The sequence below is a fragment of the Lytechinus pictus genome, chromosome 2, assembly GCF_037042905.1.
Source record: "Lytechinus pictus isolate F3 Inbred chromosome 2, Lp3.0, whole genome shotgun sequence".
NCBI lineage: Eukaryota > Metazoa > Echinodermata > Echinoidea > Temnopleuroida > Toxopneustidae > Lytechinus > Lytechinus pictus.
Window position 1 is genome coordinate 21,308,397 of NC_087246.1, and position 24,258 is coordinate 21,332,654.

General features: G+C 35.2%; 1 protein-coding gene across 1 annotated transcript in view; it reads right to left on the minus strand.

The window, feature by feature from the left end:
* The window catches only part of LOC129283245 (neurofibromin-like), a 51,921-nt gene extending 28,579 nt beyond the window's left edge, over window positions 1–23,342 (minus strand). The window contains exons 1-23 of the mRNA XM_064095560.1: window positions 23,325–23,342; window positions 21,894–22,037; window positions 20,643–20,726; window positions 17,748–17,935; window positions 12,989–13,095; window positions 12,477–12,544; window positions 11,969–12,044; window positions 11,213–11,358; window positions 10,540–10,779; window positions 9,894–10,082; window positions 9,140–9,259; window positions 8,365–8,496; window positions 7,677–7,873; window positions 6,716–6,899; window positions 5,920–6,106; window positions 5,587–5,660; window positions 4,633–4,794; window positions 3,961–4,034; window positions 2,962–3,057; window positions 2,634–2,691; window positions 1,975–2,088; window positions 1,316–1,461; window positions 573–654 (exon numbers count right to left, since the gene is read on the minus strand). Coding sequence (XP_063951630.1) covers window positions 573–654; window positions 1,316–1,461; window positions 1,975–2,088; window positions 2,634–2,691; window positions 2,962–3,057; window positions 3,961–4,034; window positions 4,633–4,794; window positions 5,587–5,660; window positions 5,920–6,106; window positions 6,716–6,899; window positions 7,677–7,873; window positions 8,365–8,496; window positions 9,140–9,259; window positions 9,894–10,082; window positions 10,540–10,779; window positions 11,213–11,358; window positions 11,969–12,044; window positions 12,477–12,544; window positions 12,989–13,095; window positions 17,748–17,935; window positions 20,643–20,726; window positions 21,894–22,037; window positions 23,325–23,342 — 2,886 coding nt within the window. The remainder of the gene's footprint in view (window positions 1–572; window positions 655–1,315; window positions 1,462–1,974; window positions 2,089–2,633; window positions 2,692–2,961; window positions 3,058–3,960; window positions 4,035–4,632; window positions 4,795–5,586; window positions 5,661–5,919; window positions 6,107–6,715; window positions 6,900–7,676; window positions 7,874–8,364; window positions 8,497–9,139; window positions 9,260–9,893; window positions 10,083–10,539; window positions 10,780–11,212; window positions 11,359–11,968; window positions 12,045–12,476; window positions 12,545–12,988; window positions 13,096–17,747; window positions 17,936–20,642; window positions 20,727–21,893; window positions 22,038–23,324) is intronic.
* Window positions 23,343–24,258: the final 916 nt, after the last annotated feature.

The following is a 24,258-nucleotide window of genomic DNA, read 5'->3' on the forward strand; positions in this document are numbered from 1 at the left end:
AGCAGAAAAGGCGCCATACAAATATGAGATATGAACTATCATCAAATCATTTCAGGAAGGTCCCACATATAGGAGGTCAGTCATACACATTTTAAGGACTTGCCCTTGTATTTCTGTCTATTTGTTTCATTAAGTTACAATTTATCCTTAATATATATTCGAAGGGTTTATCTTATTGTTATGACAGGTTGGCCACTCATTCATTTCTTTTCTAGACCAGAGTTTTATACTTTGTCATTATTCTGTTTATTTATTTTTTTATGTTTTAATAAATGATTTGCATTTTTAATTCATTCAAAAAATCTTTTTTTATTACTTATCTTTATTAGATTTTATAATCATCATTTTTCTATCATTGGTCTATTTTTCAATTTATTCATGAATTTATGTATATTCTTATTTTTTATCATTATTAGTATTTTAGTATTTTATCATTTTTATTGTGGAAGAGGAGCTCCTAGGACATTCCCAGTATAACAACAACTCCCAAACAGACTGGGGGAGATGCCCTTGTAAGTGTTCATTTGGGAAAGGTGGTACCAGGGAATATGTTGACTACTTCATGCACTCACCATGGATAAAAGCTTGCACAGTTGGACTTTGATCTTTACAACATTCTCATTGGCTGTGCTGGGATCTAGTCTCCTTACATACCTGATGAAGACAGCAATTATGAACAAAAATAATATGCCACGAAGCTTTAATACACACATTAAAACACTTGTTTCTCTACCTTTCTTTAAGTATTTACTTAGTTGAATTGGTTAAGGCCAAGGGGGTGTTTCACAAAGATTCAAGTATGACATTGAGTCGCACTTAAATGCATAGTTGCATGCATTATGAAAGGCATGACCGCATTGGACAGATCATGCCAAGAGGACGTGCACTACTGCGTATTAATCAACAAGATTGCGCGTTGCATATCATGTACGGCATTTAAGTACGACTCTTAAGTCATACTTAAATCTTTGTGGAAACAACCCCCTGATCAATCTCAATGAGTTCATGTCAACATTCGATGCATTATATTGGTTGATAAGGGTGCAGAGCAGGGGGATGGACTACCAATTGCAGTAGCCCATTCTTGTGACTGATGAAAATGGACCATCGCAAAACACTTGTCATACCATATTGCAATAACAACTTTTGTGATAAAATCTCTTTTGTATTTTCCCAGTTTATAACTCGTACAAAGATTTCCTTGTATACTTGTAGTTCTTATCATAAAATAAAAGTTGATTTTTTTAATCATCATCATCACAACTACCATCAGTATTATCACCACAACCATTATCATCACCATGATCATGAATACCTTGTTATAGAGAGTATAAGGCCCTCTATACTGACAATGCCTAGATGTTCTGCTACCTCTTCTTCCTCGCTACCATTCCCAAGGACCTGACGTAGCACCTGGATGACGTGTTTGATGAACAAGGTATTGGCCTCTGTTGTTTCAACCTGTTCATCAGAGAAAAGAGGTTGATTTTTTTTTGTGAAAATAACTGCTGCAAAAATATTTGTCATAAGAGACTATTGCATATAAACTTTGATAATTAGCCAACATGAAAAGTACCATTTACCTTACTATGTAATCTACAAATACACAAAAAACATGAATGTACCCCAAGAGCATCTTCAACAAAGTGCCTGGTATTGTGTCGTTAGAATCTTGCAGGTAAGTCATTTTTTCTACCAGAATAGCTGGGGGAGGGGGGGGGGGGGGGCATTATGAAAAAATTGTGCATCATTTCATGACTTTTCTCTTAACCAATCCCTGGCATTGCTTTCCCGAACACGCACCCCCAATATGATGAATTAGTACCGAATGTGGATTAAAGATAAATTTGTATTAAGTGCATTGTGAAATGCTTGCGCATCATTTTATGACTTTTCTCTTAATCATTTCCTGATGGTCATTCCTTTACACCCATTCCCCATCAGTCATTCCCTTATATTGAAACTTGTTATTACCTGTCCATTACTGTCAAAGAATTTATCAACATATTCCTTGATCTGTTGGAAGAGCTGTGGATAGAGCGCTGGATCAAGTTCCTCTCCTATCATCTCTTTCACACAGTCTCGAGCCTGTTCGAAAAAAATGATGAAGAAATGGTGTCATTGTTTGTATTTTAAAGGAAACCAAAACCAAAGAAGAGAAGCAATCTTATTGGAAAGAGTAAAATGAGAAGAACAATTTCAAAAAAGTTTCATCAAGATCGGTTATGAAATAAGCAATTTATGGACGTTTAAAAAGTCTTGTTGTACTTTCTATGGGGATCCTCAAATTGGCAAACGTGCTTCAAAAGGGAAGAAAGGCATGAGAGATACAGAAACGATAAGGGAGAAAAAATCAATCAGTGGAGAGCGAGAAATAGACAGAGGAATCAAAAGACAAAAACAAACAAATTATGATGGAGAGAGAGAGAGGAGGTGCAGTAGCCGAGTGGTTTAAGGAGCCCGACTTCACACACTTAGGCCCCAGAGCAACATTCTTTATCTTCACTGCTCTTTCAGTCTCTTAGATGGTCATATTAAACGTTGATCCCTAACATAAATAATAACATCTGATTCATGATACATCTGTAAAACCCCAAGAAATACAGAGAGAGGAGATGGTAGAAAGTGCTTACCTTAGCACCATGTTTCTCATTATTGCACACTAGTAATCTCAATAGACTGGCCATGAAACTGAAGGGGAGAGAAAATGAAACAGGCAAAAACTATAAAATCAAAGAAATTCTGGCAACACTATATACAAGTTAAGACCATCTTGAATCAAAATTCAAAACTAATCTATCATGGTAGATATGTTTTTAGGAAAAAAATATTGTGATTTTGTTTTCTTCACAGCATCATTTAACTGCACATATCTTATATTCCAATAACAGGAACCTGAAGATTTTGTATGAAATGTAATATTTAATGAAAACAGGGTGTGGAGAAAGATATTATACTCACTTTTTGAGTTGATCTGTAGGTTCCTCAGTGACTGGAGATGAAGCAAGGACTGGAGCTCCTATGTGTCTTGGACCAGCTTCACATGGTGAATCATATCTAAAATAATATACATTCATGAAAACGATTCTATTAGTAAGATATTAGGAAAATGTTCTGAAAATTTCTGCACTCCGATTTTACTTATTCAAATTTGAACTATTGTTAGCCCAATGAATCAGTTGACATTTGAGTTATCAAATCTATAGGAATATAAGATCATGAAATAAGTCATTGGGAAATTTAATCACTGACCATTATTTCAGTGCTTTGAAATGTCTTGATATGATTGAAGACTGATTTAATGCTGAAGGTCATCTTTGCTGTAATCTATTTTGCAACAAGGAAGATATTTTCACACATATGTATAAAAAGTGAAATAAGATATCGAAAAAAAAAATAATATAGAAAGGAATGATGTAACATTATATCACCTCACTTATTGCATATAAATACATGCATAAAACCATTGCACTAAAAAAATACTAGTCCTTAAAATTTGTTAACATTGTTTTTTTTTTCATCTCATTTTGCTGCTATCAGAGATTCAATCATCAAAATCTACTCTATATTTTCCGAACATATAATTTTAATCCTGGAGTACTCCCTTTGACTTCATAGACTTGTGAGAAATATCTCATTTTCATTCCATTTTGCGGATTTCAGTGATTCACTTGCCAAAATCTACTCGTTCTTTTCCAATCATATACAGTAATTTTCAGCCTAGAGTACACCCTTTCACTTTGTAGACTTGTGAGCAGGAGCAGATCTAGCTTTTTGCTAAGAGGGGGGTTTGACTGGTTGGTTTGACCCAATGATGATGAGTTGTGATGCACTATAAACGACCCCCCCCCCCTAAATGTACCAATGGTAAGAAATATCTAAACAGGTTAATTGTTCAGACACAAGAATGCTCTGCACTTGGGTTGGAGAGCGGAACGTGTGCAGTAAAATCCAATTTACCTTGGTCTCCTGTTTCTAGACTTGAGGCACATACCACCTGATGCACATAAGAAACCAGTCATGTTCTTCCATTCCTGTTTAGAAAAAATAATCAATAATTCAACTTAAAATAAAGTAAAAAATATAATATAGTAAAAATATAATATATATAAATATATATGGAAATTCTTATTTCCTACTGATAAATCATAAAGATATGAAATTGCCTTCAACTTCTAATGGATTAAAAATAGAATTAATAACCCTCTTCAGTTTGTAAATTACAGTTAAAATGAACTGTCAAATAAAACATAAAATTTTTACCCATTCTTGTGGCAATGGATTGCGAATCAATTCAGTATTGAATTTTCTGAAACTCACAGCAAAGCTGAGTTTACTCTCAAAACAATAAAGAATAAAAAACTATATATCAGTTGTTTATATTGATGTATTTTCAAAGGAAATACCGTGATCAAGTCTCAGTTTTCAATGAATAACCTCCGAATGGAAGGAAACAAGATTTTAAAGAAAATATGAAAAAAAGTATCCCAGACAGTTTTCGAAACCAACACCAACTTTTTCTTATCAGTCAACATTGATTACATTTTGAGCAATTTGAAGGAATAAAGAATCTCCTCTCAATTCAGTAAGAGCAAAATGGTGAAGATGATAGATAAGTAATGGAGTGCTTACTTCAAACTCTTGCTCTCTGGGCTGCAGTACACTGTGTGATGCTTTCCCAGTCCGTCTCATGTTCCCTTTACTATCCAGTGAGGCACTGTCCTCTCCTTTTCCTTTGTACAATCCTAATGATCTTGTGGAGTTCTCCCAAAGGGTGTATGTCTCATCCCATGCCTGCCAAGAATGGAGTGAAATTAATATTTGAGGGAGTTGAACAAAACTTGCTGTCGATCGCAAGTCAATTCTTCGGTCAAAGAAGCTAGATTTTTTGCAACAGAAAGTATAAACTAAACTGTTTTTATCAAAACCTCAGCTTTATATTTGCATTCGATACTTGGGACTGATTGCAATAAATTATTTGAAGCATCTTTAGTCTCTCTTTTTTAAATACCATAGAAAAGACGTATAGATTCTCATTCAGATTTGGTATGACCAAGCTCAGCAACATTTTTAAATGTAATATCAACAGGATATGAGGCATAAAACAATGTCGGGGCAAGTGACTTTTTTCAGTCGGGTAGGCAAAATAATCTGCCGAAAGTGACTGATACAACCACGATGGACATAATGGAATCATTATGATGACACAAGTTTTACTCTTTCCAAGACTTGAAGCATACAATGAATACAATACATACATGCTTATTAGCATAAGTGAACTGATTTGTCTCACACACCTGAAAAATGCTGCTTAATTACATCGTATCTGAACAAAGCTTAATTTTATCAAATTTTATTGTTTTCTTGCTCTTGACAAGAATCAATAAAATAGAGAACATTCAATTGCCTCAATTTATTTTTAGAGACATCTGCAAAATAATTATGATACACGTACCTCAGAGGTGAACAGAAAGAATTATTTTCATTTATATGAACTCACACAAATATGAATATCTGAAATAGGAAGAAAATAAAATCAATTATGGTACACATCAGTTCCAATAAATAAATAAAATTTCAACTAACCTGACTGTTTCCATCGGTGACATATTCAATCTTTCTTAAAGATGCAAATATTCTTTTCCGCTGAGCTACTTTTTCTATAAAAGACATAAGATGGCAAAAGAAAAGTGCACATTAGCATAATTTAAATTACAATGATAATCCTATTCAAAATTTTACCTAGTATCATCACCATCATCATCTTTACAATGATCTCCACCAATATTTCCATCCCCATGTTGCCACATCATGCGGGCATAGTCATCGGTAATACATCATCATCATCATTATTATAACCATCAAACCAACATCTTCCTTCTCATCATCATCATATCCCCACTTCAACAACCCCCTTACCCTGTGGTCCTATTTGTGGGAGGCGGGCTAGCTCTGTGTAGACACCATAGTTGGGCACCACCTGAGTGAGGGCAAGGTCGTCGGTGCCGCAGCATATCTCTGCTTCCTCACAGAGCTGACCCAGGCAGGAGAGGGCAGTGGACGTAGCTTCCTGGTCACAGCTCCATAGGTTCATAAAGAATACACACTATCAACAAAATAAAACAAAAAAATCATAAGTTAGAACAACTTAGCATAGATGTGCCAGAAATGTACAATTTGTGTTCCAAGCAGAGTTCTGAACTATGTCCAAATTCCACTGTGCTATTACAAGCCTTTGAAAAGGTGTAAACAAATAGTCATGATTACATCTATATGTAATAGTGCTTTCAATAACGGTTTAGCCATGTAAACATTTCCCGGTTATTGGAATCAATCACTGCTGCTTCGCACATTTAGTGCACCATCACCAAGCCTATAGAGCAAATAAGCAATATCACAACTAACATATGCCAAACGTCACCATGATTTTTCCAAGATACAACTCCGATACAATGACACCCTCTGAACTATGTTTGCCTTTGTCATCCCTGATAAAGGAGTATCCAACAATATGTCAAAGTCAGAATAGTTTGGTCAGCGCTGTGGGAATCTGACTAGACTACTCCCCCAGTAAGTGCACAATGTGCACAGTTGTGCAGCCAAGACTACATTGAATGATCAAGGTGACTTCTGTAAACTGTCTAAATACATTGTCCTTACAGTAAATGCTGCATAAACAAAATATGAATCACTTTTCTGTTTCAGGCGAACTTACCTCTAACTTGTTCTGAGCCTCCCTTGTTCTTGGAATGTTGCTATCTACTGTTGCATGGTCCTTGTATTTGTTGAGGAATCGGTTTCGGAGAGAAAGGACCTCACTGAGCCACTTGAGTACCTCTGTGGTGTTAACAATCTGTTGGGTAAGAAGCTTCTGAGCCACTGAGAACAACACCTGAGAGCTGTACACACATAAAACAAAGAACATTGGTCCAAATGATCATTAGAGGGGTCAAAGATCTGTAACACAAAGCTTAGCGATAATTGTACATTTTTTTGCAATTTATTGCATTGACCAAAATGTACAATTAATCATGAAAATCAAGTGTAAGATCAATCGCTAACCCTTTGTGTTATGGGAACCTGTAGAGCGTTTCATGAAACAACTAGTCAGTGATCTTCCCTGACCATTGTTATAAACTCCTACAAATCCTGCATCTGATTGGCAGAGAGCAAGTGTGAAAATCACTGACAAAACTATTCATGAATTGCTCCCCCAATTTATTCTTGTGCAATGATACAATCTAAACTGTTTTAGTGACAACCTGCATAGAAGGACCACCTTTCTGTCAGACAGCACATTTGGTTTCACTTCAATAACATTCCCATTGAATCAATTACAAGATACTGTTCATAAAGACCACTTTTCTTGTCTCCCTTGGGTGGTCTTTATACATAGTTTGCACTGTAGTTTGATGACAGCTTTTGCTACAAGAATCATGGAGGATAGGAGGACCTTTTCTTGATAAATACAAAAAAGGGGAGAAATAACCTTGTGGATTTCCACATGTTCTTTATTGATTCACAACCATACATTGTCAGCTTTGATGATCTTAGAATGTTGCAATAGTGCCTCAGGGTTTCATAGCCCCTTGTAACTAAGCTGCAGGATATTAAGTAGAGAGTCTCTGTGGTGTCTTTCACAAAGTCACATTAGATGCAAAGAAAGAACCACCTACCTTATGTCCCAGAATGTTGCAATGGGTGCCTCAGGGTTCCAGAGCTCAACATTCCCTGGTTGATGGAGTGTAAGAAGAGCTTTCATGGCTTCTACTGAGATGTCTGGAATGGTTGAATACTGGCACATGAGATTCACTAACCCTGTGATCAGCTGGTATGTGTTGTTTTGGATGACATGTCCAGCAGATCCTTGGCTCTGGAGAAAGAAAAAGCCATTAGAATAAGGGGACCAATCAGATTTTTGTTTGTACACGGACATGGCTAATCTTTAATAGTCACAGCAATAAATGCTTTCATGCAAAAGACTTTAAAATCAATGTCAATTATTATCAGCTTATCGTAGATCTACATCTATTATGTGTCAGGAAACATAATTATATGAAATCAAAATAAATATTAGGTAAAAAGTGAGCACACTGAAGGTTGCTGCTACATTTAAAACACCCTCCTTTGTAGACACTTCACCCCCAATTTCATTATATTATGTAGGGTCTGGTAAAGTCTTGAAATATAGGAAACAAGACAAATAACAATGACTGACAACTCTAATTTTCATAATCACTATTCTTTATTTGTTTTGGGAAATTTCAGATAAGCTGAAGATTACCAAGTTTACTCAGTTATGACTAACAATGACACCAACAAGATCAACACTAACACTGAAGTTGAAATGACCCAATGACTTACATGCAGCATGAGTTTAGGATCAGCATGGACTAATTTAACAAGCCAGAGAAGAACAGCACTAGGGAAGTCTTCACTAGACTTGTCCCTTGACTTCCATCCTGGCATCTTGGATTTCAGTGTTGTCAAGCTTGGCTGTTAAGGGGATATAAGAACGGAAGTGAGAATGGAATCGATAGAAGCTTTGATCCATCCAGGTGAAAATATAAATAACTAGCAATTAATCTCAAACTAGCCATGAATCTTTAAATGGTGAAATTGAATATATAATCAAAACTTATAATCAAAGTAAGATATTCACGTCAACAGAAGTTCTCCGAATGGTAAAATTCAAGGCCCTGTTGCATAAAATTTACTTCTACGGTAATTTTACCATTCAATGTTGAAATCCTTGACTTTAATTGGCTGTTGAGTATTGTTACTATGGTAATAACCATTGGAGGGCATATTTCGAACGATAATAATTTTCATGCAAGTGCCCAGATTTTTTTCTTCTCCAAATACAGAATGGTTAGGAGGTTTAAGAAAACATGCAAATAACAACTAATTCTAAATTGTACGCCAGTACCCTGCAACATAGAAGATACAATCAATCTTATGATTGATATCAACGTATGCCAACGGCAGTCAATAGCAGTACGGTATGCATAATTCTTTGTTCCTATGAACTCATCTTCTTCAAGTATGAAAAGAAGTTTTAACATATCACTGGATCTGCATTTTCCCTCATTCGAATCCCTCTGCCTTGCCTGTGTGATAAGTTAGAAAGCTTACTTACCGGATTTCTGACTGCAGTGTTGTGGTTCTGATTGCACTTCCGATAATGTTCAAAGAGTCGTCTTAGGTTCTCAGAGAAACAGTAGAGCTGAGCAATCTTTGGCCACCAAGGCATGTGAGACTATTCAAAGACAAACAAAATCATGTTGAAAAACATCAATGAACTATAATAAAAGGTTTTACTAAAGATCTAGCATGATAAAGTAAGTGGTCTACAGGTGCATTTCCAGAAGCATGCAAAGAGGCCAATTTCCCACATTTGTAGTTTATGTGCCAAAAATTACAAAATATATGATTATGTAATCAAATACAAGCAAATTTTATTTTATTCCGAAGTCAAGTCTTTTCTGAATTTAAATGTTACATGCAATCTAAAAACAAGGTATGATGTCATCAAGGACAATTACCTAAATTTAACAATCATTAAAGTATTGCAGTGTTGTGGCATCCACTCTCATACAGAGTAACAATCCACATCAAAATCAACAAGGATGGTATGAAAATTGAATTTTGACTGGGGAATAGTTCATTTTCAGGAGAAATAATGTTTGTCTAAGTTCAAAAGTTACTTCTCTCTTTAATAACTAATCACAATTATAGGATGGCTAAATCAACACAACTTCAAGATTGTAGACCAATTCACAAAAAATATTCTTCCTACATGATATGACAAGATTGTGAAAGCCTATAATGATTATTTATCACTTTCCTACAATATTTGTTCCTTAAAAAGCAGAATACATTTTAGTCCATACCTTTGTTACAATGGTATGCAGAGCCTGGGCCAGTACCAGGTGGAATACAGTGGGGGACTGAGCCTGAAGGCAGGTCCGGAAGTGTTCTGGCAGCGAAGGCCTGAGCCGGTAACAGGCCACAGCACTGTCTATCAGCAGCTCAACGTCTACTTGAGAGCGAAGTGAACGTGTCGGACAGAACAGTTGATTCTATTCATTCAAATAAAAACACATTTATATGGCTATTCATTAATTCATCAGGATTTAAATACTTGATGCAACAAGTATAAAGAGTGGACAGCACTGTAAACAAGGCATATACTGATGGGCAAGTCAGGGTTGTCCTTGTATATCTATGCCCCAAACCAAGGCAAATGAAGGCAAGAAGATAACTAGGAATTCTCAAACCTGAAGCTGAGCCTGTTTTATCAATCTTTAAGTTTCAAACATACGAGCAATGGTTAAAGAATACTGAATGAAATTTATTGACTAAAAAAGGAACCTTGTGTGTGGCTTCATTTTTGTATCTTCAGCTCATTTCCATTTCCAAACATGCAACTTGTACAACTTGAACACAATATTTTCAACCTTTGAAGATATCTTATTGCTTCTTAAAAGTACTTCCATATATCATGTGTGAGTACTGATTCTCTGCACTTGTACGTACATTGAGATCTGCCAGCATCTTGAGCACCCAATCATAGAGGGCGTTCCCCTCGGAGTTCTGCAGGTAAGATGCAGCCTTACACAGCTTGACACAGGCCACCACAGCCCACTCCATCTGTTGTCTGTTGCTACTGCCGGGGGATTCTAGCCACCGACGTAGGGAGTCCAGTAACTGCTTCTTCTGCATTTGCTTGGGGGATAGGTTGGAGTGATTGGAATGGAGGATTTCAGCTAATGGACCCTGAAAGAGAGAGGAAGGACCAGAACTGTAAATGTCTTTATCACTTATCAAAAATATCTTTATACAGGATAAAAAGTTGAGATATACCGTTTTTCAGCATGGTCCTGTAGCTGCCAGATCGATTGAAAAAGTCCAACTGGGGCACTGGTGCCTCTTCTGACAAGATGTTGACATTAATTCTTGGGGAATAGAGTTTATCCTTCCTAGGCTGAGGTTCAGACTTTCTTCAGATCTAGCATCCATGTTTACTACTCTCCTTTCTAAAGCTGTTGGGTAGCTCTGAGATTTGTCAAAATCTAAATGTAACCATCTCTTCCATTCCCAAGCATCTCACATGTGAATGATGCAAAATATTATTAGTAATGCTTCATAAAGAAAGTAAGTAGTGCATATCCAATTGCACATTAGAGATCTCTTTATCAAATTGACTTACTGGGCACAAGACTAGCAGCATGACCTGAAGAAGAAGCATTGAGCTCTTTCGTTTAGTGGATTCCTGTTGGCTTTCCGCTAGATCAAAGAGTTTCTCACAGCACTCGGCACAATGATGAGGGGTTAGTCCTAGACGGGAATTCACACCTGTATGAAATGTTTGAAAGAATAATTAAAAGTAAATTTATTTCTGTATCCGTTTCATTCATTATCTTGATGAAAATGTCAGATTAAAAGAACTGACTATGAAAAAAAAAAAAAGTTACAATTTGCATATATACAGTATGCATATGTACAAAAAAAAATTGTGATGAATTTCAACAAACAAATCAGAATATTTCATTTCAAATAAGTGAATTTATTTTTCATGTTGATGGATTAGAATATGGTTGTTTTTATTTCAAAAAAATGTATACTGATAAGAATTTATTATATCGCTAATGACAACAGAACAGCAGGCCTGTAAAAGAAATCAATAAATATGACACTAACAGCATCTATGGGCAAATTGAGTTACACAAAAGAAATGCTTATTTCTGTGTGTAATCTATATCCCAGAATTCCAGCCAAAACTCCAGAAGCAATCAAAATGAATGAAAAACTTGGCCAAATCCTCATTCGACAATTCCCCCCCCAAAAAAAAACAAATTCTTGCTTTACTTTAAAGGAATTGCCGTGGGCTTGGGTCATACATAAAATCAATTCTTTCCCTATATACATGTATCATTATATTCATATTAAATGATTATTAGCTTACCATCACTATCTCTGTGTTGATATCTTTGAAGTTGCATGAATTCCACTGGGTAGTTGTCCATCCAATTCCAGATTGCCTGGGTAATATTAACCAAACAAAAACAATCAAATGACATAGAACAGAAGAGACTCTTCTCAGAACAAATGAGGATTTTTTTAAAAAGAGTGTGCGTATTTAAATACATGCATTGCAATGACAGAGATAGAGTTTGTGACCCATTACATATATAATGGCTGAGAATCTGATATTTAGCTCACAAGACCATGTTCAAGTCATTGATAATGACATCAATATTAGTGGATTCAGAAAAATTATCAGTAATGGATAAGTGTCGTTTGAGTTTAACATGCAAAGGAGCAGCACTTTCTGCAGACACCTCCATACTACCACCATGAAGCAAAACAGGGTCTGTGACTCCTCTGTCCTGAAATGAAGGCTACTTATTTATTCTTGGGTTCTACACAAGTACATGTATAGGTAGAAAGTACGAGATGAACCAGGAATTTACCTTCTCCAGGCTTTGTGCTAACACCGTCATGGCATTTCTCTTCAAAGAGTGGAACTTACTGATGATTTCTGGAGAGAAAGAAAGACAGTTTTTGCATTATCTGAAATGAATGAATGATTGGTTGATTTATTGATTTATTGAATGAATGAAATAAAAAAACAAAAAATTTTATGAACAGTATTATCAATATAAGCTGCTTGACTGATTTCTCACTGCACAAACTTTCAAAGATTGAGCAATAAATCATGGCACTACATCATTCTTGTATCAAACCTGCAGGACAAAGCCCCCAAAATATGCCTACTTTCCCCCAATGACTTCTCAGTTTATTGCCTCTTTCATAAAATGGATGACTGGAATAAATAATTTCTTTCATAAAAAGAGGTTTTTAATGATATCAACATTGTTGCAATAGAATTGTAGCATAAAAATAGGCAGTATGTTTTATGAAACAGGGCCCTCAAAGTAGATTTTCAATTACATGATATGAATAAAAGAAAATATAACCTTACCATTGAGTAGTCTTGTAAGTCTAGCACAGTCAACATTGATGTGTTGTATCAGTTCTATATCACTCTCATCACAAGTTTCATCACTGGATTTGCTCAATGCATCCAGTCTACATATATAGTGGGAGAAAAAAATCATATAAAAACAATTGGTCAAATAACAAATGAGCATATTACTATACAAACAAATAAAATCAAATATATAACTTCTCCTATTATGGTTCAGTCTGCCACTGGCGTATTATCAAATTAAACAAAATCAATAATAAACAAAATTTGAAACAAATACTTAAAGATTAAATAAACCCAAAGCAATAAAAGCAGACAGGTAATGCATGTTGTGGGCGATTGCTTTATCTCCTGTATAAGATTCATTAAAAAGCCCCCTAACCCTATAAAAACAAACACAGAAAAAAAAAAATTCATAGAAGGTACATGTTTGTCATTTTACAAATATACGTATAGTACATGCATGCCATGAATTGTGAAAGGGTTGAAAACATACAAAACACTTTTTTCTTTGTCAAAGATCATTGATGTATTTTGTTTTGTAATGTCTATTGTAATATACAGTATCATTGTGAACACCGAAATCAATTAATCAAAATTAGCAACTGAAGTCTGGTGCTATAGAAATCTATTAAACCCTAGATGTAATGAACAATTTCATACACAGTATAATTAGAACAAAGAATTCACTTGATGAAAATGTTTACAATATAAGAGGAAGTATAAATCTATGAGATCATCTCTTACGCATCTTTCAATTTTCAATGCAGGCCACTAGATTGGAAAGATTTATAAATAACCCGATGCATTAAAATAAACCACTCTTTCCTTCCCATGCATCAACAAACCACTTCCGTCAAAAACCCATACAATGGTTTTTACAACACAATTTAGAGGCATTTATCTGTTCATTCTCTAAATTGAATTCCGTGCCTGCATAATTGAAAAGATTCACGTGCATGCCAATAAGCAAAGTACATGTATTTCTTTTTCCCCTTGAATTGTGAAATAAAGATGGTTTCTGTGTACATGATGTCTATTAAAACTATAATAACAAACACATACAAAAATATAATTTCACATATTTTCAAAAAAATTGCTTAAATCTTTCAATCTGATGATGATGATGTTGAGGAGGAGGAGGATGATGATCATCATCAGGATTATACTTATCACCAGCAGCATAATTTTTGTTCATTAACTAATAATTATCATTGTCATTCATCACCATCATCCTATTCATCATTTAATTCATCATATTTCTTATCACTTTATCATGATGATGATGATCATAATAATTCCATGGGGGGAGGATAGGGGTTATCTCTATTCTCCCTTCCAAACAACATCCCCCCACCGAAAAGGGTTTCAAACTGTACAAAATTGAACAAAGTTTCTACAACACTTTAATGCTTCATATCCTGAGGCCAGTTTCATAAAGAGTTACAACTGTTGTAACTTTGCCATCATGGCAACTACCATGGTAACCTTGATTTTGATTGACTGCTGGGCCCTGTTGCCATGGTAGTTGCCATAATTGCAAAGTTGCAACAGTTGTAAGTCCTTTATGAAATGGGCCCCAGATCTAGGTCTACGAATACACTGTAAGTGGACTTGTCCACTATCATAATTAAAAACTATAATATAAGAAGAGAGTACACATCGTTCTCAGAGGACATGTGTGTGGGCAATTGATCATCACAATTCCAAATTCTAAGAGAATTGACATCGCTCTAAAGTGTATATGTACATCCGAAAAACTGTCATGATATTCTCATAAAATCATCATCATCAGTCATTAGTTCCTTCCTGTGATTAAACGAAAGCTTCCCAAATCAACCACGGGCTCTGTCTCCATCAGCCCAAGTTTGCTCAAGCTCAAAGAAAAAATCATGCAGTTTTAAAACCTCATCTCAATCAGCCCAAGCAGGGGAATGCTCACTCCAGCATGGGATATGACTCTAGCCTAAATGTACATGCACATGGTTGGGTGATTTCAAATTCGATGTGGACCTTTCATTGTTAATATTGGTTAAATTTTTTATGTAAGCATAGTATCAAACTCAATATGAAGTTTAACCTCTGAAGAATCGCACTAGGTTTTGAGCTAGTCCATATATCCATAATGTGATTTGAATCAGTTTTGTATTTAAAAAAAATCTCTAATCATGTTTTGAAGCTAGAGGGGAGAGGCAGTTTTGAATTGTGCTTCTAACATTAACACCAGCACAAACACGAATTTGAAATTACTCAATGTATGTGTATGAAGCGGGTGCACTGCTCCACGTGTTAATTGGCATGTGTGCTTCTACCAAGAATGAACTGACCTGGACAAATATCAGAGTGTATCTTCACTTGAGAAATAGCAGTCTCGTATTCATCATTTAAAAAATGCTAATGCTGACTTCAATTCAATACGTACACTAATTAAGAAACCCACAATATTGCACACAAATAATTTCATATCAAGTAATTTTCCTGGATCTGGATCAAACATGTTGCATAAAAAATATTATTGTGGTAACTTTGCCATTAAACATTATCAAATGAGCAATCACTGTTGGGGATTTAAGCAGCAAACAGATTGTTCGGGGGTGGGCGGCTCCCACCGCCAGATGAGGGTGACATCATTAAACCCCATCCAAGATAAGGTGTTCAGTCACAATTAAAAAATCACAAAAGTTACAATTGAATGGCGAAGTTGAATTAACTAACTTTTATGTGCAGGATTAGCGGATTAAATTGAGCTTATGGTGACAGGCCTACGGTATGGAGCACCCCCAAAAGCCCTCTAAGAATATCATTCTGCTCCTAAAAGTGGACGATCGAGTCTCCATCACCAGGAAGACCCAGATATATATCTAAACACGTTGTTGCTAAAGATTGTTCTGAGGCCTTGTTCTGAACGTTAATCTGCTTCGCTCCCATTCATCGTTAATAAGCATCTCATTATCTGTCCTTCAAATCCAAACACGCACATGTACACTTTAGTGAAAGGGAGATCGCATTTAATTCACAATCAATTGTAGGGCTGTTTTTGGTCCCTATGATGTAAATCAATAATAAGTCTTGCAATTAATTACAAATTTTCAATTGTTAGTCTGCAACTTGCCCCAATTAAACATAAATGGCAGTTGTGGGAACGATATGAAAATGAGTTCAAATTGAATTCAATAAATGACCACGTACCACGCATTATTATAAAGTGTTAAACATCTATGTAAACTGTACACACGAATGTGCCAAATTTACCGTAATGGAAAATGTGTAACTGCTGAGATTTTGACAAATTAATATTCCAGCCAATAGTAATACACTCCAACACATGCATGTTTATCTATTTATCTATGTTGATAATCATGTGATCACTTTTCAGCTTAGAATTCTTGAATTCACAGAGCAAGATTTATATGAACCAGATCAACACTTTTATGATAATACATGTATCCATCATTTTAAACACTCTCTCATAATGAAACCATGCTGCAGATACAGTGACTTAGCTTTACAGTAACTTTGCTTTAAAATTTCTCTATCACTTTACAATCAAATTTGCAATTAATAAAAAAAGAAGATTCTTGCAACATTCCAAATACAAAAATATTACATACAGTGAATTGCCATTCCCATCACGATGTACATGTATTAAAAGTAAAACCAAGGCAACGACCTTGGGGTATACGATATGAAACAAGAACACTTCAAATGAGAGAAGACTTAGTTTCAGTTTCCTTCTTTAAATGCAAACTGCTCAGCAATACTTCTATTAGTTTGATTTATTGATTTAATTGCTTTTTAATACTTATGGGGCCTTTCTTATCACAGCATCAAAGGTGAATAGAACTATGATAACGGGGTACAATAAACAGGACACTTTACACAAGGACAAGTAGTTTTGTTTCTCTCCTTTCATTTTCTTGATTCAACAAATATTCTTTCATAGAAAATAATAGAAAATAAATGGACAAAATTGACAATTTTTTTTTCAAATATGATTTGTCAAGTGATTACTATGTATTCATACTATCCAAAGGAGTGACCCTTTATCAAAAAGCTTAGATACTGATCAACTTGATCTGTACAATTGATTACACATGATAAATGCAATCACTCTCAGAAAAAAAATCAGTCCTAAAACCAATTGCTTTGCTTCGTGTAATGGGGCCAGTTTCCACTATATTCATCAATCATGAGTAATCATACTATGAAATCAAGCTGGTGCAGAGAGGAAGTATCGGATTTCATAATAAATATCAGTATCCATTGAAAGTATCATATTGCTGCATATATATTAGCAATATGATCTTGATGCTTGTCATTATTTCCTTCCTCCGCTGGGTGAATTGTTTCAAAACATCTTTTTATATTATGAATCCTTATGTACTGTATCTAAAAATGCACCGCATTAGTAAGAAATACTGTATGTGTATAATCAAATGTGTGCAGAGGGTCTGATAATGTATTCAATTCATTGAAAGTGTACATGTATGTAGTATGCACTCAGTTTGTAGATCTCTTTAATTTTTCAATAAAATATCATCACCATCACTGTTAATAGCATCTTCAACATCACTACAACCATCATCATTATCATCACAATCACCACCAACATCATAATCAATCACCACTATCCCTATCATCATCATCATCATCATCATCATCATCATCATCATCATCATCATCATCATCATCATCACCATCATCATCATCATCATCATCATCATCACTATCATATTCATCAAGAGCTACCTACCTCGCTGATATCCTACTGAACACTGCATTGAAGTTGTTCAGACTCAGTGCAAACAAGACTCTAGAAGCAGACGTTCTAAGTTGGTGTGTGAGAGGGTTCTCAGAGATAACGTTCAGCAGCTGACAGATTTCTGGCAGAAGAGATTTGACCAGCATGGTCTCATCTGAACGAGACGTGTCTTTGGGTTGCTACAGGTTTGATCAAAATTGATTTTAAAAATACAATGACATTATATGAATCACAAAATTATGAATGAATCTGACCAACATGGTCTAGTCTGTGACGTATCTTTGTGTTGCTACAGGTTTGATAAGAATAATTTCAAAATGCAATCGTGGATCATAAAAGAGGTATTATGAAAGGATTTTGACCAACATGGTTTTGTCTGAATGTAACGTGTCTTTGATAAGAATTTACAAAATTAAAACAAAATTAACTGCACAATACATATACATGGAGGTATCAAATAAAATACAGAAGGAACTAGACCAGCACAGTCTTGTATGAATGCAATGTGAATATTCGAATTAAAAATGTAGGTTCAATTATAATTAATGCTCTACAGTAGTTCATTCTTTAAACCAAAAGATGGTGTGATTGGAATTGATCATAATTTTTTTTCAACAAAAAGTTTTTTAATGACAAAGAAGGGTAAGAATTTTTCATACAGAGAATTCAGATTTTAGATCCTGTGGTTGACTCCACTCAAACAAGGGAAATCAATATTACCATAACATAATGTGTTGCATGGAAGAGCTGGTTATCAATTGATATAATGCATTTGAAATTTCATGAAATGAAATTACATGTCACATTCCTGATCTATGAACAATGTCAAACTTAAAAATAAATGGTAACTTCCTATTGTACAGGTCTTCCCTTCACATATTCACAGATATCCTAATCTAGATGAAATTCCACTTCTGCAATTATTTTGGTTTCATTTACTACACGTACCATGACAGTTAGGTAGACGTGGTCTTTCCATTATCACTTCATGAGAGAAAGCAACCATAAACAGAGGGTGTATTCCGACAATAGAATCTAATGTTGAATGCAATTGTGATGAATAGTTTCTTTTTCCTCTTGACTTGAGTGCATTGTTTTGTTATATTTACATGTATTGTGGTGACATGGTGTACCACTGAACAATTGGGGAATTTCCAGTAGACCAAGTTTCACTTTGTAAGAGTAGAGTGTATACATATTATTTATTGAATGATTCCCTCCATTGCCATGAATGCAATTATTAATCAATGACAGAATTACTGGTAATAAGTTTTCATTACTTCCTGCATTGGCAATAGCTTCAGCAAGCAATTAAAGAAATGAACTTGATGTGACACCCTGGTTTTAAAATATCAGTTTATGATATTCAAAGACTACAATGTCAATATTAGAATCTTTGAAGTGTCTGATATAAGATCAATTACTGATATTGCCTCCATAAGGATCAATGGCCATCAAACAATCACAGAATGATGGACAAAATACATGTGTGTGTGGAGGGGGGGGGGTCTTTTTATCCCCAAGCTTTACTGGTTCTATCTATTTTTTTTCATAACTTGGCATTTTTTTCCCCCATGAATAATGTTACCATAAAATAATGATGAGGATAATGGTTTCATGTTATCTACATGTAGTACTCAAAAGAAGGAAACCAAAAATAAAATTACAAGATTGATTTGAAGAAAATTGCAAATGAATGGGTACAAAGAGAAGAGAAAGAGAGGAGAATTTAAGAAGAATAAAATGGAGGAAGAGGCATAAATGAAAGGTGGAAGTGAATGCAAAAGCTTTATAGTTAGAGATGGGGAGTGCAGGGCGAATGGAGCGGAATGGAGAGGGGGAAAGTGGTGGAAAGAGAGAAGAGGGACAAGTGTAAAATAATGTGGGAAGGCAGAAAGAAATGAGAGAAGAAGAGGGCAAGATGGGCTGGATTAAAGGAGATGAGTGAGAATGGAGAAGAGATGCAAAGTGGACAGACAGATGATAATAGAAAACGGCAGGAAGGGGATCGGGGTGGGAAATGGGGTGTTTCAGGGGAAGGGTGATAGAATAAAAGATAATGGGAGCAAACAAAGGAAAAGGGGGGAGTGGAGGGGATGGATAGTGGGGGTGGGGTTCAGCTCCATGAGAAACATTTAAGAGGCTGTTCTCACTACGTTCCTAAAACTAGAAAGTAGTTTAGTGGAAACTAGTTAAACGCGTAGTGAGAACGGTCGAAGCGGTCTTGGAAGCGATCTTCCAAACCAGTTTGGAAAACCACCTCTCGATGTAGTTTTCAAGATCGCTTTGCCTCGTTAAACTGGTTTTAGCGTGAGGACACAACCGTTCTTCGGGAAGCGATCTTCACACATTTTGAGCGCGCTACTCCACACGACAGGGGTAGAATGCCTATTCTTCGGTTTCGAATTTCGCGTGAAACGTGTCACCCCACTGAGAGCGTTTCCATAGCAACAAGAGCGCTTTACGTGAAGTGATTTTGAAAACCACTTTCGTGTGATCAAGTGGGAACGCTAGCAAAGCGATCTTCCAAAGTGGTTTCCTGAATCGGTTTCCAGTAAACTAGTTTTAGAAAGCGTAATGAGAACGGCCTCAAAGAGGGAAGAGGGGAATGGGGAAGGGAGTGTAGGATGGAAGGCGGTAGAGGATAAGAGCATGGACTATTTGTGGTAGGGTCCATGAGAAGAGGGAGGGAGGGTTGAGGATAAATAACTTAATGACATAATGGGTACCAGATGAGGGGCAAGAAACACAGAGCTTAGCATAGGGCTGATGTTTACTCTAAATTACAATTATCTTTAAATGCGATCACACAAACAAATCAACAGTCTGATCCATTACTATGCTTTGTGTTACAGTCCCTTGGTATAATTGAAAGAGAAGACTTACAGCTGAGAGACATTTCTCTAGAGTGTCTAAAATGATGAGCTGCGACTGAAAAAGGCTTTTCTCTTGGTCTGGATTCAGCCCCTTCTGTAAATTCAAAAGTATAAACAGGAGGGGAAAAAATTGAATCAATTTCAACAGTGTTTTGCATTACTTCTAATGATAAAAAAAAAAAAATAAACAAATTATAAATAAAAATATAACAATTTCAATAACTACTAGAATAATCGAATTAACTTTAACAATTGATCAAATTAGCTTAATAAAAATTCTAGCTGATCCTTCGGTTGCTCGGTTGCTATGAAGTAATTATGATTATGAATAGAATTTGCTTTTATACCAACAGTATGACGAGAAATGAAATAGCCATAAATGTCCATCTATTGTATTTCTACTGTACATATATGATGATTCATAACTTTAGAATCAGGTAAAAACCCAATTCGTAAAGTGTGATGTGGCCTGATATCATACTGCATAAGAAACTAGGACATCTATAGCTAGGGTCTAATGAAGCTTGCAGCATTGCAGGCATAATTTAGCAAAAAATGATTTTGATTGTGTAAAAAGAATGGGGCTTTTCTTGAAAGAAAGGAATATGTACATGTATGCACACGCAGTTTGAATTTCTGAATGTTAAAGGGATGGTCCAGGCTGGAGGTATTTATATCTCAATAAATAGAGTAAAATTAACAAAGCAAAATGCTGAAAATTTGATCAAAATCGGATAACAAATAACAAAGTTATTGAAGATTTGCATTATTCCGGTGAAACAGTTCTAGGCATGTCTTTATGAATATTCATTAGGTGGGCTGATGTCATATCCCCTCTTGTTCTTTTGTATTTTATTATATGAAATTAGGTTTATTCATAATTTTTCTACCAAGAACTAAAACAATTGGATTGACAACTGATTAAGTGCATTAGTTATACTTATTTCATCATAATGTAGCCACATCATTTACACATGTATGAAAAAATGGAACATTTATGATTTCATGTAATAACATAAGAAAAAGGAAAGTGGGGATGTGACGTCATCAGCCCACCTAATGAATATTCATGATGATGTGCATATAACTGTTTTCACAAAATATTGATAAACTTTAAAATTCAATAACTTCGTTATCTGTTATCCGATTTTGATGAAATTTTCAGTATTTTGCTTTGTGATTTTACTCCATTTATTTAGATATAAATATTTTCAGCCCGGACCATCCCTTTTAATGTAGAGGTATATATTTGAATACTTACAGCAGATGCAAGGTTCTTGAGAATAGTTGCAAGGCCGCTGATGACCTGAGAGAACAGATTCTTGCTGACTCTGATCAAACATTCTTTGTTGCGTTCCAAGTCTTGTCTGGCATGACTAGCCTGACCACCTGGACGCCCTGGAAGCTGTAGAGATAAACATACAGGACAGGAGTTTTAAAGCTGTCAAAAATTTGGTCCTTGTGCGGTTATGTGTTTGAGACTCATGACATTTGAATACGTGTACTGTCGACTTTGTTTGCAGTCATTATTACAGAAATTATACATATACAGCTACAGTACATGTACATCTAGACACACTTTGTATCCACATTACACGCATTCTCCCCAAAACATATTATAGAAACCAATAGTATGTACAGTGAGCTGCAATCCTTGACCTCTAAACTCCAAATATCTCACTTGACCAGTAGGTTTTTTTAGTGTGCACAGTGAAGAACATGTACATATTCCTAAATTTAATATCACAGGAAAACCATTACACAATACACATGCATCTAAATGAGCAACATACATGTAGGCCTACACCAAGGCTCCACATTAACTTTTTTTGGTGGTGGCCCGTTCGGGCTACCAAAACCATCAAATAATTTTTTTTGGTGGCCCGATATTAAAGTTTGGTGGCCCGAAAAATATAAAGAAACACATTAAAAATTAATAAAACAAACTTCTGAAATATTAATTCTGCAGCCACTACCACTAAGTTACTTTCACTTAATCATCTCGTATGTAAACCTTGTTTGCTGTTATTTTACTTTGCTAATTGGCTTGTGGTAAAATATAAATTGTTTCTATCGTTGTAAAAATGAAATGATTGAAAGAGAATAAATGAATTTTATTGTTCGCAGGTTGTGTGGACTTTTTTTAAAATCTCTGTATAGACACACACTCATAATGGTAAAATAAATAAATAGTGCATAGTAAACTCAGATAGATGTACAAAACAATGGTTTTTCATTTCTTCCTCTTTGAATCCTAAAACCTAGATTATGCAGGCCCCAAATCCAGTTTATTTCTGTTTTCTCTTTTGCAGCATATTATAGCAGGAGAAAATCACAGAAAAATATGCTGCAAAATTAGAACAATGCATAAAAGGGGGAAACAAATGAAAATAATTTTCAAAAAGTATATTACAAAAAGAAAACAAAAATAATAAAAGAAATAAGTGAAATTAAACAAAAGAAAGAAAATGAAGAAAGAAAAAAAAACAAAGAACAGGGAAAAAAAGAAAAGAAAAAATTTAGAGAGAAAAAAAAGAAAAGAAAGTGAAAGAAAAATGAATAAAACAAAATTAATATAAACATGGGGAAAAGGGGAAATTAAGAAGCCATTACAAATATTTTTTAACAGCTGTGGCAACAGTCTATTCTGACTGGAATATAATTAAAAGCCAAGCAAATAATTCTCACTTACCTTCTGGGAATGGCACATTTTTATTTTTAAATCCTTTAGTTTGTATTATTTTATTTTCAGTAGAAACATATTTTTTAATCAGGCATATTCAATGGGAAGGGGTATAAATGGTTTAACCACTGTAAAAAAAAATGAAAGAAAAAAAACGGCAAAAGTTATATCTGGAAAAAAAGTGTGAGAAAAGTCCTTCCCTATTTTTGCCAAAATGTTGGAAAAATTCACATTTCATATCAATGAAATGCCTTCCCAAAGTATTTACTTTCTCAAGACAAGTTTAAGAAGTCATTTATAAACAAAAAAGAAAGAAACTGTCTGTTTATTTTTGGCTAGAAAAGACACAGCTTCGAAAGAAACCAAGTATCAACATACATACAAATGCACACGTGGGACTGTGATGTACTTGCCTATGTGTTTTTATGTGTATTAATTCATTTGGAAATCGGTCTTTTGTAGTCAAAAGAGAGGTCATAATTCCTCTTCTTAATGCTTGCAAATTATCAGGGTACACCAAATTTTCGTAATATAGACTGTAGAATGTCATTTCATTGGTGTAAAATGTGACTTTGACTCAGATTTTCAAAGTTCTGTGGAAGATTTCTTAGCAGCAACATTTTATATCGCAGCTCCCGGAGTCTGAATAGGCTGAGCTAGATCTAGAGCTAGAGCACAGCTGTATATGTGAAGATCAACAAAAAGGGCGCATGACGAACTGGGTTGCAATTTGAACTGTAGAAAGTTGATAAATGCGTGCAAAATCGGGAGAAAAATTGCGCTATTCTGAAAATTATTGGTTGCCCGATTCGGGCCACCAAAACTTAACATTTTATCAATAATGGTTGCCCGAGGTGAATTTCTGGTGGCCCCGGGCCACCGCTAATGTCGAGCCTTGCCTACACATATATTGACCTTTGACCTCCTTCATCCCCCTCCCCCA